The sequence below is a fragment of the Crotalus tigris genome, unplaced genomic scaffold (assembly GCF_016545835.1).
Source record: "Crotalus tigris isolate CLP2741 ecotype Arizona unplaced genomic scaffold, ASM1654583v1 scf7180000023830.6690815, whole genome shotgun sequence".
NCBI classification, from domain to species: Eukaryota; Metazoa; Chordata; class Lepidosauria; order Squamata; family Viperidae; genus Crotalus; species Crotalus tigris.
In genome coordinates, this window is record NW_024100214.1 from 4,627,946 (window position 1) to 4,644,620 (window position 16,675).

At 39.5% G+C, this 16,675-nt stretch overlaps 1 protein-coding gene across 10 annotated transcripts in view; it reads left to right on the forward strand.

The window, feature by feature from the left end:
• MUC6 (mucin 6, oligomeric mucus/gel-forming) overlaps window positions 1-16,675 on the forward strand; it is an 86,557-nt gene that overhangs the window by 39,501 nt on the left and 30,381 nt on the right. For all 10 annotated transcript variants that reach the window (XM_039322048.1, XM_039322052.1, XM_039322046.1 and 7 more), the window contains exons 21-31: window positions 1,516-1,667; window positions 4,215-4,356; window positions 6,097-6,207; window positions 7,015-7,200; window positions 8,055-8,294; window positions 9,257-9,413; window positions 10,004-10,141; window positions 10,966-11,028; window positions 12,095-12,130; window positions 13,732-13,872; window positions 15,645-15,863. In XM_039322048.1, coding sequence (XP_039177982.1) covers window positions 1,516-1,667; window positions 4,215-4,356; window positions 6,097-6,207; window positions 7,015-7,200; window positions 8,055-8,294; window positions 9,257-9,413; window positions 10,004-10,141; window positions 10,966-11,028; window positions 12,095-12,130; window positions 13,732-13,872; window positions 15,645-15,863 — 1,585 coding nt within the window. The remainder of the gene's footprint in view (window positions 1-1,515; window positions 1,668-4,214; window positions 4,357-6,096; window positions 6,208-7,014; window positions 7,201-8,054; window positions 8,295-9,256; window positions 9,414-10,003; window positions 10,142-10,965; window positions 11,029-12,094; window positions 12,131-13,731; window positions 13,873-15,644; window positions 15,864-16,675) is intronic.

Sequence of the window (16,675 nt, forward strand, 5' to 3'; positions counted from 1 at the left end):
ACGAAGGAAATGAGAAATGTTCTGCCCACTTCCCATCCCATCAGCTTTACACTGCAGCAGAAAAAGAGCAGACCTACAGCATGAGAGCCACTACAGCCTGTTTATATATCTCATGAATTTAGAGCAGCGGTTCTCAACCTTTTTATACGGCGACCCCCGGTCACACGAACACGGCGCGTATGCGCGGCGCCGGCCCCATGCGCAGCGCCGCCCCATGAGGGGGAAAAATGGTGGATCGCGTTGTTTGGTGACCCCCGTAAAATGGTCGTTCGACCCCAAATGGGGTCGCGACCCATAGGTTGAGAACCGCTGATTTAGAGGTTGCAATTCTAGACTCCTTTTGCTGGGAGCAAGGTCCATTAAATTCAGTGGGTCACACAAGTAAGCATCATCATACTATATGCCTCATTCCTTCAGTCTCAATATGTGCTCTCATTTTAGACTTAAGTTTGGGATCTATTCATCTTCATAATTCCAAAGCCATGATCTGATATGAAGTTTAAAGTGTTAGACTAACCCAGGGAGACCCAGTTTCGAATCCATCCTCAGCCACAGAAGTTCACTAGGTGACTTTGGGGCAGTCACTCCTTATTTGGTCTACCTTCCTCACTGGGTAGTGGAAGTGGAAAATGGGAAAAGGAAGCACTTTGTGCATTGACTTCAGCTCTTGCAAAAGGCGGAATAGAAATCTAAGAAATAAGATAAACAATAAGTAACAAACAGACTAAAGCATATGGATGCAGATGCTCTTTATAGGTTATCACAGTAATGTGGAATTCATACAGGAATGTTGCCCAATGTGCCAACTATATAAAAGACCTATTGTCAAGGAATTGTTTAAACAAAACATATCTAATAATAATAATGATGATGATGATGATGATGATGATGTTGAAAGGGACCTTGGAGGTCATCTAGTCATCTGGATCTCTACTTTCTATAAGAAAGAAGAGGATAAGTGAAATCATATGTTCATCCACTGTATAACATCATGTATATTCTCCCTGACGTGTGGATGATTGTCATAAATCACCATCTCTTTTGCAGCTGGGGTAATATATAAAAAATATCACTTATTTTCACTGATAATCAATTGCTCCAATGACACTGTGGTTTCCAGCAATTTTTGCATATGACAAAGTTTATGAGGACTGTTGAGTTGATTCACAACTTTAAAATTAAGTTCCTACAGGGAAAGGTTGCAAGAATATGAGCACATCCTTTATAAAAATCTTAAAGCAATATTTGGAAAACTGCTTACTTTTTAATTTCATAAAATCTAGTAGCCGTATTGTTGTGTTTTCTGAGACTACTTACCACATGTTTATAATAAAACTATTTATAGGTGTCATTTAACAGCCTAAGGCAATCATGAAGAGGTTGAATGTACTTAATATATTTTAAAAAATAATCAATTGTTCAGTAAAACTAGGTGCATATGTGTTACAGGCAACCTTAGTTTTCCATATGCTGTTCTTAGTACATGACAGAGTCTATATGCCTGATCTTTTCCAGATTCCTACCAAATGTGAATCTGGATGTGTCTGTGCACCTGGACTATATGAAAATCTAGATGGTACATGTGTGCCACCTGAGGAGTGTCCTTGCGAATATAGTGGCATTTCATATGAAAAAGGAGCTGAAATTAACACTGGGTGTAATACATGGTAAGATTTCTCATTCCAATCATTTGCATCCTTGGCCAAATTTTGCAAGATTCAATTAGGAAATGTCACATCTCAGCTTCTATACAGTTCATTACACTCCAGCTAGTGAATCATCCAGCTAATCCAGCAGTTCTCAACTTGTGGGTCGCGACCCTTTTGGGGGTCGCATGAGCCTTTCACAGGGGTCGCCTAAGACCATTGGAAAACACATATTTCTGATGGTCTTAGGCAGGGCTTGTCAGCCGCCTTCTCTCCCTCCCCCCTTTGCTCCACCTCACTTGTTTGTGGAAAATATGCTGCTTGGCGTCAGTCTGCACGAACTCTACCAAATGTACCCTGCAGGGGGTGCATGAAGAACGCAGGTGCAGAGCAAGGCCCCATCCTCCCCAGAGACTCATTGTGCAGCAACCGGATTGACTTCTTCTTGTGCATGCAGGTCAGCGAAGGGAAGGCCGCCGCAGCACCCAACTCCTGCGCCCGTCAGCTGGTGACCCCCAAACTTGTGCTTGTCAGCCGGGAGGTCTAGCGACAGCCACCAGTCTCCTTTGCCACCCCGCCTGTCCTCATCTCCTCCACCTGTTCATATTGAGCCCGCCAGGGCTTGACAGGGAGACAGGGAGGGAAGGAGGAAGGGACTCCTCCTTCTCTCCTAAGCTTCAAAGCACAATCGGCTTCCCAAGGGCGCCACAATCCTCATGGAAGTGGGGGGAGAAGCAAAGGGGGCGAGAAAGGTTGCGGTGGGCTTGAAGGAGCACCTGTCAGCATTGGTGACAAGAAATTCCCCACAAACCCAGGGAAGGAGTGGAGAAAAGGAACCCCTTTTGGGAGGGACAAAGAGGGAAGGAAGGAAGGAAGGAAGGAAGGAAGGAAGGAAGGAAGGAAGGAAGGAAGGAAGGAAGGAAGAAAGAAAGAAAGAAAGAAAGAAAGAAAGAAAGAAAGAAAGAAAGAAAGAAAGAAAGAAAGGTGGGACGGGATGGGAGAGGGGGTGAGGATAGGACAGTGATATTAAACATCAGGGAAGTGCTTAACAAGCTATCAAGAAGCAGCTTATCAACCAGTGAATGTGGGTGCACCCTCACTTTTTGTACACTATTTTATCATGCCTCAAAAGAAAGACCAGGAGATACAACACATGAGATGTCTGAAGGGCCATATCAGAGCAATATAGTTGTAGAGTTGCTAAATGAAAATGCCAACTTACCACTGGGTGCTCTTTGTTGGTGTCGTGGTTGAGGTCGAAGGAGGCTCTGTAGTAGTGGTTAGGGAGGTTGTGGGGGTGGTGGAGACAAGAGTACTGCTGGGTATTGAGGTGGTGGGAGTGATAGTTGTAGGTGTGGTGGTGGGGCTTCTTGTGGAAGTGGACGTAGTGGGAGTGACGGTTGATGTTGTAGAGAGAGGTGGGCTGGTTCTAGAGGTGGTCAATATAATGGGAGAAGTGGAGCTTTGGGTGGAGATTGTGGTTATTGGGGTGGTTGTGGGAGGGAAGGAGGAAGAGACCAAGAGGGAGGGGAAGGAAAGGAAGGAAAGAAGGAAGGGACAATGGAAAAGAGGGAGGGAAGAAGGAAGAGACTAAGCAGGAGGTGAAGGAAAGGAAAGAACGGAGGAAGGAAGGAAGGAAGGAAGGGAGGGAGGGAGGGAGGGAGGGAGGGAGGGAGAAAGGAAAGAAGGAAGGAAGGAAGGAAGGAAGGAAGGAAGGAAGGAAGGAAGGAAGGAACAATGGGAGAGAGGGAGGGAAGGAGGAAGAGACTAAGGGAGGGGAAGGAAATGAAAGAAGGAAGGAAGGAAGAAAGGAAGGAAGGAAGGAAGGAAGGAAGGGACAATGGGAGAGGGAGGGAAGAAGGAAGAGACTAAGAAGGAGGTGAAGGAAAGGAAGGAAAGAAAGAAGGAAGGGACAATGGGAGAGAGGGAGGGAAGGAGGAAGAGACTAAGGGAGGTGAAGGACAGGAAGAAAAGAAGGAAGGAAAGGACAAGAGGAGGGAAGGAAGGCAGGCACCCACCCCAGTCCCATCCCAGAGACCCACAGATTTCCCCCCCCACAGGCACTCTGCAACCTGAGTGATCAGCTGGCCACATCCCCTGGCCATTGATCATGTGACCCTGGGACACTGTGAATGTCATAAGTATGAATCAGTTGTCAAGCATCCGAAAGTAAATCACATGACCCTGGGGATGCTGCAACAATCATAAGTGTGAAAAATGATCATAATTCGCTTTTTCAGTGCTGTTGTAACTTCTAACAGTCACTAAGCGAATTGTTGTAAATCGAGGACTACCTATACTTTCCCATTTTTTCCTCTTTTTTTGGTCAAGTTTTTGATACCCCCCGGCCAGCTGGATGGGGGGTTGGGGGTCACCACAACATGAGAAACTGTATTAAAGGGTCGCGGCATTAGGAAGGTTGAGAACCACTGAGCTAATCAAATATGTGACCTTAGAAAATAAAATTAGTGTCATATGAAAACATCAAGAAAGTTGTTTTCACAAAGCAGCATGCACACTTTTTATCCATTTCAAATCTTTCTAAGAAGTACTTTATGTCTTTATCAGTATCTGCACAAGAGGAAAATGGAAGTGCATTCAGAATTCCAAGTGCTCTTCTACATGTAGTCTCTATGGGGAAGGTCATATCACCTCCTTTGATGGACAGAACTTCGCATTTGATGGCAACTGTGAATACATATTAGCTATGGTATTTTCTCTTTTATTACACCTTGCACACCTGTCAATTATGTCCTTAAAACATGTTAATTAGGTATGCTCAAACTAATAAAATAATTCAAGGCCTGTGGTCTGGAGTAACTTGAGGTAGTCCTTGAGTTGCAACCGTTCATTTAGTGACCATTGAAAGTTACAACAGCACCAAAAAAAGGGACTTACCATCAGTCCTTGCATGTAAAACCATTGTAGCAGCTCCACAATCTCAGGATCAAATTTCAGATGCTTGGCAACGGGCATCTATTTATAACAGCTGCAGCATTCCAGAATCATGTGATCGCAGATTTGTGACCATACCAGCCACCTTCTGACAAGCAACGTCAATAGAGGAAGCCGAGTTCATTTAACGACCACATGATCCGCTTAACAACTGCAGAAATTTGCTTAACAGTCATGCCACAAAAGGTCAGAAAATCATGACTCACTGAAAAACCGCCAGAAATTTGGGTCGCTACTGTGGTCATAAGTCTAGGACAGGGGTAGGTAACCTTGGCTCTTTTATGACTGTGCTGGCTCAGGAATTCTGGGAGTTGAAGTCCCCGAGTCATAAAAGACATTCTGAAATATTTATGCCCACCCTTTTAAATTAGGATTAGAGGGTGCCTTTATGCCAGAATGTCATAGCCTGTGGTTCCAGGGCTAATGTGACTCTTTGAATATGCCACAGAATTGTAACATGACTGACAGGAAAAATCGTTAAGTATGTGGTGAAGAATCTAGTTATATTCAAAATGAAGTATAATTTAATTGAATCACATTTTGTTTTTGATCCTAAACCAACCTTTGTCCTAATTTTAACCATTTGTTTTTAGAGCAGACCTTCACAGTCAAAAAAATGCTATGTACCCCAATCTTATATTATTATTTATATTATTAATTACCTGATTTACACTTCTGGATTTGGCAACAACAGCTTTTCCTGACAATAAAAATATATAGATGCATTTTCACAGAAAAACTAGCCTGTAGAAGCAACCTCTTCATCACCTAATGTTTCTGTGCGGCTTTCACCGTACAAGATACATTGCAAGTTTATTGTTAAGTGTCATTTTTATATTTTAAAAAATGATGTAAATAGGAGTTGTAATGAATTCAAAGAACATCTGCTAATATCTCCTTTACGCTTTAATTCCCTTTCCACTAATCCACACTCATCTTGATGCTTTCTATGCACTTTAAGGGGGAAAAAAAGACTAAAATTATGTTAAGCATTAAGGAAGTGACCTTTGACATCATTAAAGAAAAACTGCAAATAACTTTACAAAAAAAAAGGAATGAATGAGGGCTGAGATATGCTTACAGTAACTATTATCCTTTTATGTATTTAGACATGATTGCTCTCATTTAAATAGAAGTGGAACGTACCGTTACAGAAAACATTTTGTCCAAGTGGACTTGATAATAAGGCAACTTCAGTGTTCAATATTCCTCATAATTCATCATCCTTAAACTGGAATTGAGGGAATCAACTCTTTAAACAGAAAATGCCTTCAAAAAACAGGAGCATCCTCTGACAGTCCTCTAGGTAGAGCCATATATTAGGAGCATCCCAAGTGCAAAGCTCGATTAGTATCATGGTTAGATCAAATATCCTTCAGTCTGCTTAGGTCTAGGATCCAAAGTCCTAAGGGGCTGTATTTGAACCTTAATTCACTGCATGTATTTTTACTACCCTGAATAATCTAATTTTATCTGTCTGTGCATTCCTTCCTAGGATGGCTGTGACATGGCTAAATCCTCCCATACTTTTAAAATAGTGACTGAAAATGTTGTTTGTGGAAATACTGGGGTCACATGTTCCAGAGCAATCAAGCTCTATCTTGGGGTAAGAACATGCTATAGTTACTATTATGCATGAGGAACAGTGTTGTCATGCTGAGTGAATGGACAGAGACTTGAGAAAAGTGAGAACTATTTGTTAGGAAGGAGTGTGATACAATATCAATCAGTGGTACATTTTAAATGACATTATACTCTACTTGAAAAAATTGGTCCACAAATCCTAGTGACTTGAACGACAATTATACCCCAGGAGGTAGTTATGGAAAGAATTTTTTTTCCCAAATCTTAGGTAGTGTGCATGGTGACCTTTTTTTCTTGACAAATTGGATCTGTCCCAGTGTGATATACTGTACGGCAAATCTAGAAAAAGCTGCCTATAGTAAGTCAGATCCATCTAGCCTAATACAGGCCATTCTATGGCAGCAACCTTTTCTTTCCCCCACCTATTTAATTGTCCCAAAGGTGCTTATATCTTATAAATAAGATATAATTTTTTCCATTCAGTCAGAACTGAAGAAACTTCTTGCATGAGAAGTGAAACATCTTCAAGGAAAAACAAAGAAAGTTCAGTTGTGTTTTGAAAAAATACTTTCGGGACAACCATGATCTGGATGACTGAGAATCTCCATAGACATTCTCCTATTTAATTATTATTATTTTTTTACTGAAAATCTCTGAGATTTAGTCTGATTTTTCTATACTCTGCAACTGAGCTGTGATCCCACTCCTTATATCCATCTTGATTTGTTGCAATGTATTCTCTCTTAGGCTGGGGGTTTTGGGAAGGGTTTAAATGAAAATAAAAATAGATCTGAGATTAATTTTTCATTTCCATGTATTTTCTTGGCAGAATCTGACGATCGTCATGGGAGATAAAACATTTACTGTTTATGGTAGCAATCCTCTGATACATTTCTTCATAGAACAGAATACACTCCATTTGGTTATTCAGATCACAATCCCTGGCAAATACAATATGACCCTGATCTGGAACAGGCACATGAATCTATTCATCAAGCTTTTCAGAGAAACAAAGGTAATGGGAAGTAGATTTTTCAAGCTTATTTTCCAAGGGAAGTAACACACATATTCCAGCTTCATGCATTAAAACCAAATCCTATCATTTGGGCATCTGAGGTACACATTCTCACCTGCTTGACAATAAAAAGCAGCTGTTTGTTTGTTTGTTTATTCATTCATTCATTTGTTTATTTTTCACATCTTAACCCCCCCCCAATCTCCCTGAGAGCAGCTCTCAGAAAATGAATTTCTGGTGTCATATGTATGAAGTTGAATAAGTAATTCCAACATCATGATATGTTCTTCTAGGTATCATAAGTTGAAAACAGAAATCAGGCAGGTGCAATTGCTGATTTTACACACCATGCTCAAGCTTTTATTTTTCTTTCTTTTTGCTTTAGCCTAGCATTGTGTATGTGTGGATTTGTCTAGCGATTTTCAAATCATAACATTTGGTGTAGTATTATGATCAATGCTATTATGGCTTGCTTTGCACTTAACAAATCCCCAGCATAGTGCAATTTGGAAGAGCTATGTACCATTCATTTTCTAGAGTTATATTTTTAAAGGCCCATCAAATATATAGGCATGTTTTCTCTATTCAGAACTACCCTTAATTGCTTTTATTTGTAAGAGGAGAAAGACACAGCTTCCCATATTTTTTATCTATGAAAGGAAGCAACAGGGGATTGTAATTTTAAACAAATAGATGACTAAAAGGGATGTTGGCCAATTTCTCCTCTGCTACTGCCACTGACTATTATCTGCACAACCTGAAATAACCACTGTCTCTTTTGCAACTACGAAAATATACATTTTTTTATGGCTCAATGTAGTTTCCACAAATGATTTTCTTCTATTTTAAACTAGGATCACCTTTGTGGCTTATGTGGTAATTACAACGGCAACGTAAAAGATGATTTTGAAACACGGAGTAAATATCTAGCATCCAACGAATTTGTATTTGTAAATTCCTGGAAAGAAAATCCTGTCTGTGGAGATGTGTCCTTTGCAGCTGATCCCTGTGCCAAAAACCCCTATCGCAAAGCATGGGCAGAGAAACAATGCTCTATTATCAACAGTCCAGTATTTGCCCCCTGTCACAATAAGGTAAATGCCTGAAATGATATCCCTTTAATGTATCCTGTGTATCCATGAAATATTAATCTAATTCGCACCCATTTTTCTTAACAATTATCACTGGCCTCTGCTGAACACAAGGATTATATCTTCTAAATCAGGGCTTTTCAACCAGTGGCATGGGTACCACCTGTGGTACATTGTCACCTGGCAGGTGGTACGCGACCATCCTAGAAAAGTAGCAGGAGAGGGGAATGAGCTGAACCAGTGGCAGCACTGCACAAGCCTGAGCTAGAGATGGCTGGAACTACAGGGCTGTCAGGGCTCAGCGGAAGCACCAGGATCAGTGCCGCTTTCCAGCTGATCGGTGCTTCTTCGGGACTCTCAGGGCTCAGTGGAAGTGCCAGGATTAGCACCAGGCTCCAGCTGGAGCTCGGCGCTGATCCTGGAGCTTCTGCTGAGCTCTGAAGAAGCACCAATCAGCTGGAATGTTGCCTTATCTCCAGGGTCTTGTGATTTACATTCAGATGTGTGGGAACTGATTCATATTTATGATGGTCACAGTGTCCCAGGGTCATATGAAGTGACCAAAACCTGCTGCAACCACCCATCAGATGTCGGGGAATAAAAACCACACACACCCCACCCCTCCCCCACTGCAAATCCTCAACAATGAAAACCTCAGACAGGAGGAAGAGTGGTGCCAGGTGGGCAGGCAGGTGTCATGCTCGGCTGTGGCTTGGGGGGCACTTTTTTCAATGCCATCGTAACTTCAAACAGTTACTAAGCGAACTGTTGTAAGTCGAGGACTACCTGTACTTCATCACTTTTTTCCTTTTTTTTTTTTGGGTCATCAAGTTTTTGACACCTTGCTAGGCGACTGGTGGTATCCGATATTGCTGTATCCTGAAAGTGGTACAATGGGTGAAAAGGTTGAAAAGTCCTGTTCTAAATCAATCATTTTGAAACTAACCTTTTGTTCCTCACTACAGGTATACCGGATGTCTTACTATGAATCTTGTGTCCGAGACACATGTGGATGTGACAGTGGAGGAGATTGTGAATGTCTGTGTGATATCATTGCAGTCTATGCAAAAGCTTGCTTAGATGCTGGGGTCTGCATTGACTGGAGAACTCCTGATTTCTGCCGTAAGTTTCTTCTTTTTGAAGAAAAGAAAGTTGAAATTCTTCTTCAAGCCCTTTGCTCTCTTTCCAGATTGTTGTATAGTATGTCTGAATTGAAAAAGGCAGTTATTAAAATAGAGAAATGTTTAGGCTATCCAACTCACACGCTAACTGGGGCTTCCTAATACGATCGATCTTCAGCACAGATTATTTGTTTTTTCTATTGGTTTTTACAAAGCTGCAAAAAAAAATTGACTATCTTCTGTGTACAGTTGCAGGCAAATGAAACTAACCAGGATAGAAATATTCTTCAGCTCCAAGGAGCATTTTGACAATGCTAAAAGCCAACACATTAAAACATATCTCAGATTAAGGAGCTACTTGCAAACATTTCCTTGACTGATTTGGAATGAGTTGTAAAATCTACTGGTGATTCATTTCTTTTAAATTTAATTCTGTACAGATCTCTATATATCAGAAATCAACTTGATTTTCTCATCTTAAGGGAGGGCAGAACATTGGCATCACTGTTATAATTCATTATTTGTCTAGGTGAGCTTGTGATTAAGTTTTTTGTGATCTTTTGAACAATAACTTTCTTCACTTACTTTTAGCTGTATACTGTGACTACTTCAACACCCACAAAAAGATCGGCATGGATTATAGTTATGTCAATGAAATAAATTGCACTTGGCATTATCGTCCCTGTAAATGTCCAAATATGTTACCAGTAACAGAAGTCAATGTTGAAGGTAAAATAAGATTGTTTGCCTTTTCAGAGTACAAGCTATATTAGTCACGAGTGTAGCAACTGTCTCCCACACGAGATTGCCCATGAAGTCTCTTTCCCACAACTTTTTCTTGATACTTGATACCAGATATAGCTCCAGACACTTGTCCAAATATTTAAAGCAATTATGACATTGATTTCATATCTAAGCACAGCTTGTCACAGTTTTGAACACTGAATTCATCTAACGACTGTAGTTGCTGCTTATGAGGCTTAAATCAAGAGAGACATCTGATGTTGTGAATATTAAGAATTATAAGGTCTAATTAATTAACTGTTACAAGAACTAGCTAATTAATAGAGTGTTGCAGAGAATGCTGGCTTCTTCAAATAATTTGTCCTCAAAAATCTGTCAAAATAGATTCCAATCTTACACTAGTGGTCCCTATCTTTTCCAGACTGTGGAAACATAACTGTTAAACTTACTTTTGTTATCCTGTCATCAATACCAGAAGATTAATTAATAGTTAAAACATAATATAACTGCAATATTTAAAGGGAAACATTAATCTTGCAACAGTCAAATTGTCTAGGGTCTGATGCAACAAGCAAAAGAAAGCTAGCAGAAACTAAGAAAAATACATTTTTTTAAAAAAAATTGGTCAATATTTTTCAGAATGTTGTGTGGAAAATCATGGGCCCAAATGATCAAATTTGGAAATGCGTTATAGTTAATTGCCCAAGGCTCATTTACAAATGTTAGTAATCTCTTAATTCTTATTTCAAAACCATTGTTTAGCTGAAAGAATGCATAATGTTCAAGATGTGTTTTACCCTTTCTTTCAGGCTGTTACAACTGTTCACATGATGAGTACTATGATTCAAAACGGAAAGCCTGCGTACCCTGTGGTAAGAAAAGAGGTTCGATTTTAAATAACAACCTCTATATTCAGAAATGTTCTTCAAATCTACCCAACTTTACTGATTTCATTATTATGAGCATGTTGTAAGGAATAGGCCATATTTTATAAGCTCTTAAACCCTGACTTTTGTTGGTCTATCTACTTATTATGATAATTTAGGAAATATACTGTGTATATTATGGTGGTTAGAAAATAATTTTTAATATAAAAAATTAGATTTTTCTTGAATGGGATGTTAATACTGAATGTAGCTAGAACACAGCTTCTCTATGGAAATGGACACAGTATGGAAAGAATACCACTGACAGTTATTTTATTCAATAGCTTGCCATCTCAATTGTGTCAACAAATTACAATTGCTTCATGCTTAATAGTTTGTCAGATGAATGCACCATAAATTCACATGGCAAAACCAGTTATACAAGACCAGATCATCATGGTACAGGTAGTCCTCGGTTAACAATGATAACTGGACCAGAAACTCCATTGTTAAGTGGACCATTTAATAAGTATGGCATCATGTGACCATGCTGCTTTATGCCTGCATTTATGGCACTTTTGGCTGCTGTCACTGAGTACTTTATACGACTGTGACCGACCAGCAACTTCCTGACAGTTTCCCCATTGACTTTGCTTCTGGGAAGCCAGGAGGAAAGGTTGCAAATTGCAGTCACATGTCCAAGAGGTGCTATGATAGTCAGAAGTATAGACTGGTTACTGAGCATCCAAAATGCAATCATGGAACCACAAAGATTACATGCAAGCAACTTGTAAATATGAGGACCAGTTATAAATACCATGCCTTTGGAGTCAACATAATTTCAAAAGGTGTCTGAATGAGTGATTGTTAAGTGCGGACTACTTGTATTCACAAAATATGTGCATTTACTGTACATTATGTAGTCACATTATGTGATTGCTTACCAGTAAAGCTATAAGTATGTTGATAGGACATCAAAATGAAACCAATTAGTGCCCCCAAGTTCTCTGGATCCTTTTCATGATTCAAAACATTTTATAATTTATATTACACTTATGCTTTCTTTTCACAGAACAGCCACCTACCACCACTCCAACAGCTATAATAGGTAAATACAACATTTTAAATGTCTCTATTTTAAGTGTATTATATTGTATTTTTCTATTTCTATATTCCTATGATTTTGAGAGAAATATGTGGGACCCATAATCTAGGCAAAAGTGACTGAAACATGCTTCAGGGACATCGCCAAAGTGCTTTTTTGAAAGATAACTAGCCTTTTTTTGTCTTTGAAGACATTTCGCTTCTCATCCAAGAAGCTTCTTCAGTTTGACTGAATAGTAGGGAATGGAAGGAATTATATTCCTTGCAGCCATCTGTCACTAGCAGAGTCATTGATGCCATTTGGTGGTAGTACTGTGGCTTGTCAATGGCATTGTCCATCAGTAGTAATTGTAGGAAATCAAGAATTTTTTTCTTATAAGCTGCCAGGATCTGTACCATCTACATTTGAAGGACAAAGGTCACTTTTGTGAAGACAGCAAAGTCCACATTCTGAACAGAGAGGACCACTGATTTGGAAGAGAGTTCAAAAAGACCATCTACATTAAAACTGAACAGCCCTATCTCCACAGAGGGGAGAGATACAACACCACCTATCTCCTATTTAGAACACAGGCCTTCAGGTTCTACACCCATTTGCACTCTGATTTAGGTGACCTTAAGGGCACATATAAACCCCCAAGTGGCCTTGAAGTGAAACATTTTCAAGGAAAAAACAAGAAAGTCCAGTTGTGTTTTGAAAAACAACACCTTTGGGATAACCATGGCCTGAATGACTGAGAATCTCCATAGACATGCTTCAGGGACATCCAAAAGTGGCTCAGGCAGACACTTCCCTGATACACAAGGGATAAGAAGAGTTGGGTGGGGATACTGCACCAACACACTTGAAAGATTCTAGTATTATAGTCAATCTCAATAAATGTAGCTAGGGTCTTTCTATGGAATTGATTTTCAGGTCTGGCCAACCTGGTGTGGCTGACAATTAAAAACTTTCCAAAAGACACAACTGGAACAGAAAAAAAATGATTTCCTACTTCATTAAGAAGAGAGTCCCCCACTCAAGGATCAGTCCTGCTATTGAAAGTAGGCTTTGGGGCCAAGGCATAGTTTTACAACAAGGAGAAAGTATTGATTTCTATTTTCCAGCATAATAAACAATAAAGAATCTGGATAGGAATGCCAGACTCACATTTCCTTGTTTCATGAAGCTATTTTTGGATCCTGGATTCTACCCCCAATTTACAAACATTGAAAAATCCTGAATTTTTAGTGCTGAATTTTAGCTGGAAACTGTTAAATAATAATATGAGGTTCGGTTTGCAAAACAAGTAATACAATAGATATGTTATAGTTATCCCAGAGGTGCTTTATCTAACAATCTCAACTTTCATTCCCAAAATGTATAATAAACACAGACTGCCCTCAAATAAGGAGAATACCAAAACTCTGCTCTCTTTATGGCAACATCATTCTATTACCATCGTTCCTCTTATACTCTCCCATAGGAAAGGTAACCTAATCCTGAGCTATAGAAGCTATACAAAGTGTCTAGACTCAGTAGGCTCAACAGTTTTCCTTTTCTCCTTTTCATTTCAAAATTTACATAAGCCTAATCCTACTTTTTAATGTTTTATATTTTTGCAGCCACCACAACCCCATTGCACACTATAAGTACACTGGAAACTACAGCAAGTTCATCTCCTTCTACAATATCAAGCACTTTGAAGATCACTTCCACTACCACAATTCCCCAAACCAGCACCATAGTGTCTACACATTTTACTGGTATGTCATTCCCCAAAGCCATATAAGAGTGGCCTCAACTGCTCCTTTAAAGGACTAGCACATACGTATCTCCAAACACTCTCTACATTCCCAATTATGTCTGTCAATTTTAAATCAACACCAATCTTACAGGATCCAATCTGGGTTGGTCACCAAGATCAGACATTTAGTCTTCCGAGTTTACGGACACATTCTGGTGAGAAAGAAGTTCTCTGAGGATGGGCTCCAGCACAAGTTCAAAAGCTTGGAAGATTAGACCTATGGTCCCAGTGGCTGACCCAGATTGCATCCTGCAACATTATACCAGGACACGTATATTTGCTGTGCTGTTCCACTCACAGGCACACATGCAAGTGTGAGTTAGTGAGCTAATATTCTCCAGCAATTCCCTTCACTAAAAACCCAGAATTGTCCCAATTAAGTCCAGCCAAAAGCAGATCAATGCCAATCCACAGAGCAATGGCCAGTTAGTCTACAAGGCACTTGAAAGTTTCCCAAACAAAAAAAAAATCCACTAGGCAAAATTAAATCCACAATACAAAAGGGTTCATAAGGCAAGAAAAGTCCAGGGTTCACAAGGCACAATCCAAAGTCAAGACACAAGGTCAATCCAAGGCAAGGCTGGAATCACAATGACCAGGAAACACATAGCTAAGATATGTATGCATTGTTCCCAGCATCATCTCCATCTGTCTGCTGTGCTAAATAACCAGCTTCTGGTGCAGCCAATAAAGAGGGACAAGGCTGCCTTCTTGTGGGTAATCAGGATGACCTTCACTGCTCCTGCCTTACATGTTTTCAGATCAGGTGCAGAAGGCAGTTCCTTATCATCATCACTAACCAGTTGTAGCTATGTGTTTTACCTATCTAAGGCCTCAGGGCTGTCCTGCAGCTGTGCTTCAGCCAAATCACTCTTAGCTGGCTGCTTGGAGCCATTGACCAATTCCCTTCCTGAAGTGTCTGGGACTGGTTCATCCTCCTCTGAATTGACATCTGGAGAAACATCTGGAGGAATCATCACATTTACCTTCATTTGTGAATACCAAACTTCTCTATATCAACTTTTGCAAGCTTTACACATGTGATAACAATTATCTCCCTTCAAACATGCCTGTACCAAAGACATGCAGAACAATCACCCCAATTATATGTATATCACAATTCATGTGATCACAGTTATAATAATGAAAGGTTCCCATTTTAATGACTTGTTTATTAAAAATGTTAAAACATACAAAAAGGGCTTTTATTTTGAATTGGCATAAAAAGATAGAGAAGCATAATGCTGATCTTACTGATGTCACAGGAGTCAAAAAGCAAACCTTATTTATTTCTTTAAAGTCAGGGGATCTTTCTACTTTTAATTAAATACAACTTTTAAAGATCATAACTTAGTGCAGTGATTCTCAACTTTAGGAACTTAAAGATATACAGACATCAGTTCCCAGAATTTTCCAACCAGCAGGCTAGCTAGGAAATTTTGGAAGATCACACAGTTGTTAAAATTGAGAAACACTGCAAGTACATCTTCTCATCATTTAATACTTTGGTAGCTAAATATACTTTCTAACTGCTCAGAAGAACACATGTATACCTTTTTCCAATTCTCCTTTTTCAGAAAGCTCAGAAACAACTTTAACAGCTACAGCATCCACTTGAACATTAAGAAAACACTTAAAATCATATTACAAGTGGCAATAATTATTATAAATCTTCAGATGACTAAATTTTAAGGATTTATTAGATAAATTAATGTTTTCTTTCAACAACAGCTTCCACAACAAGGAGAAGTAGCACACCAAAAACAACAGTAACAACTTCACTGTCAGTAACAACACGAACTACTGAATCGACTGAATCAGCAAAAACCATCTCATATAAACCAATAATAACACCACTGACAATTCACCCAGTAAGGCCAACTGTTCCAACAGAACCATCAATTCACAATCAAACAACAACCACCAGTACATTAACATCACAATTTACAAGTAAGTACATAAGGTTGTAAACAACAAAAAGAAATTTCAGAATTCTGTAAAAGCTGCCAACAAAATTAATTTTATTTTGGTTCCACTATAGCTTCCTTTCCCCCCTCCAAAGTTATTATTAGTTTATAATATACAATACAATGGAAATACAAAATTAAATAGTGGAAAATATGGGGAAGGGAAAAGGGAGTAGAGAAGTGAGGTAAGGGAGAAAAAGAAAAAAGGCATTGACTTCCAACTTCCTCTGGTGCAATAGATAGAGTATCAACTTGAAACCTCAACTTTTTACTTATACAAAATAATATAGACTAGCCATAACTAGCCACCCCTAACTCAGGGGCATCAAACTTGCAATGTCACATGACATATTGCAACATATCGCAACTTTTTTTGCCATTGCCGGCAATGGGGTGGGCGTGGTTTTGCTATGATACATCCAGCCTGCGGGCTGGCAGTTTGACACCCCGATCTAATTTGGTAAAACCCAAAATCAAAATTTCATTTTTTTTCCATCTCAAGCACAAGTCTAGAAGGGGTATTAAAAGTATTCGTGTTCTTTTCTTTAATCTGTACAGTCAGTTTAGCCATCTCTGCTAGCTCCATCAGTTTTTGTAACCATTCCTCCATTGTAATAATAATAATAATAATAGTAAAGTTGGAAGGGACCTTGGAGGTCATCTAGTCCAACCCCCTGTTCGGGCAGGAAACCCTACACCATTTCGGACAAATGGCTGTCCAGTCTCTTCTTAAAAACTTCCAGTGTTGGAGCATTTACTGCTTCTGGAGGCAGGCTGTTCCACTGATTAATTGTT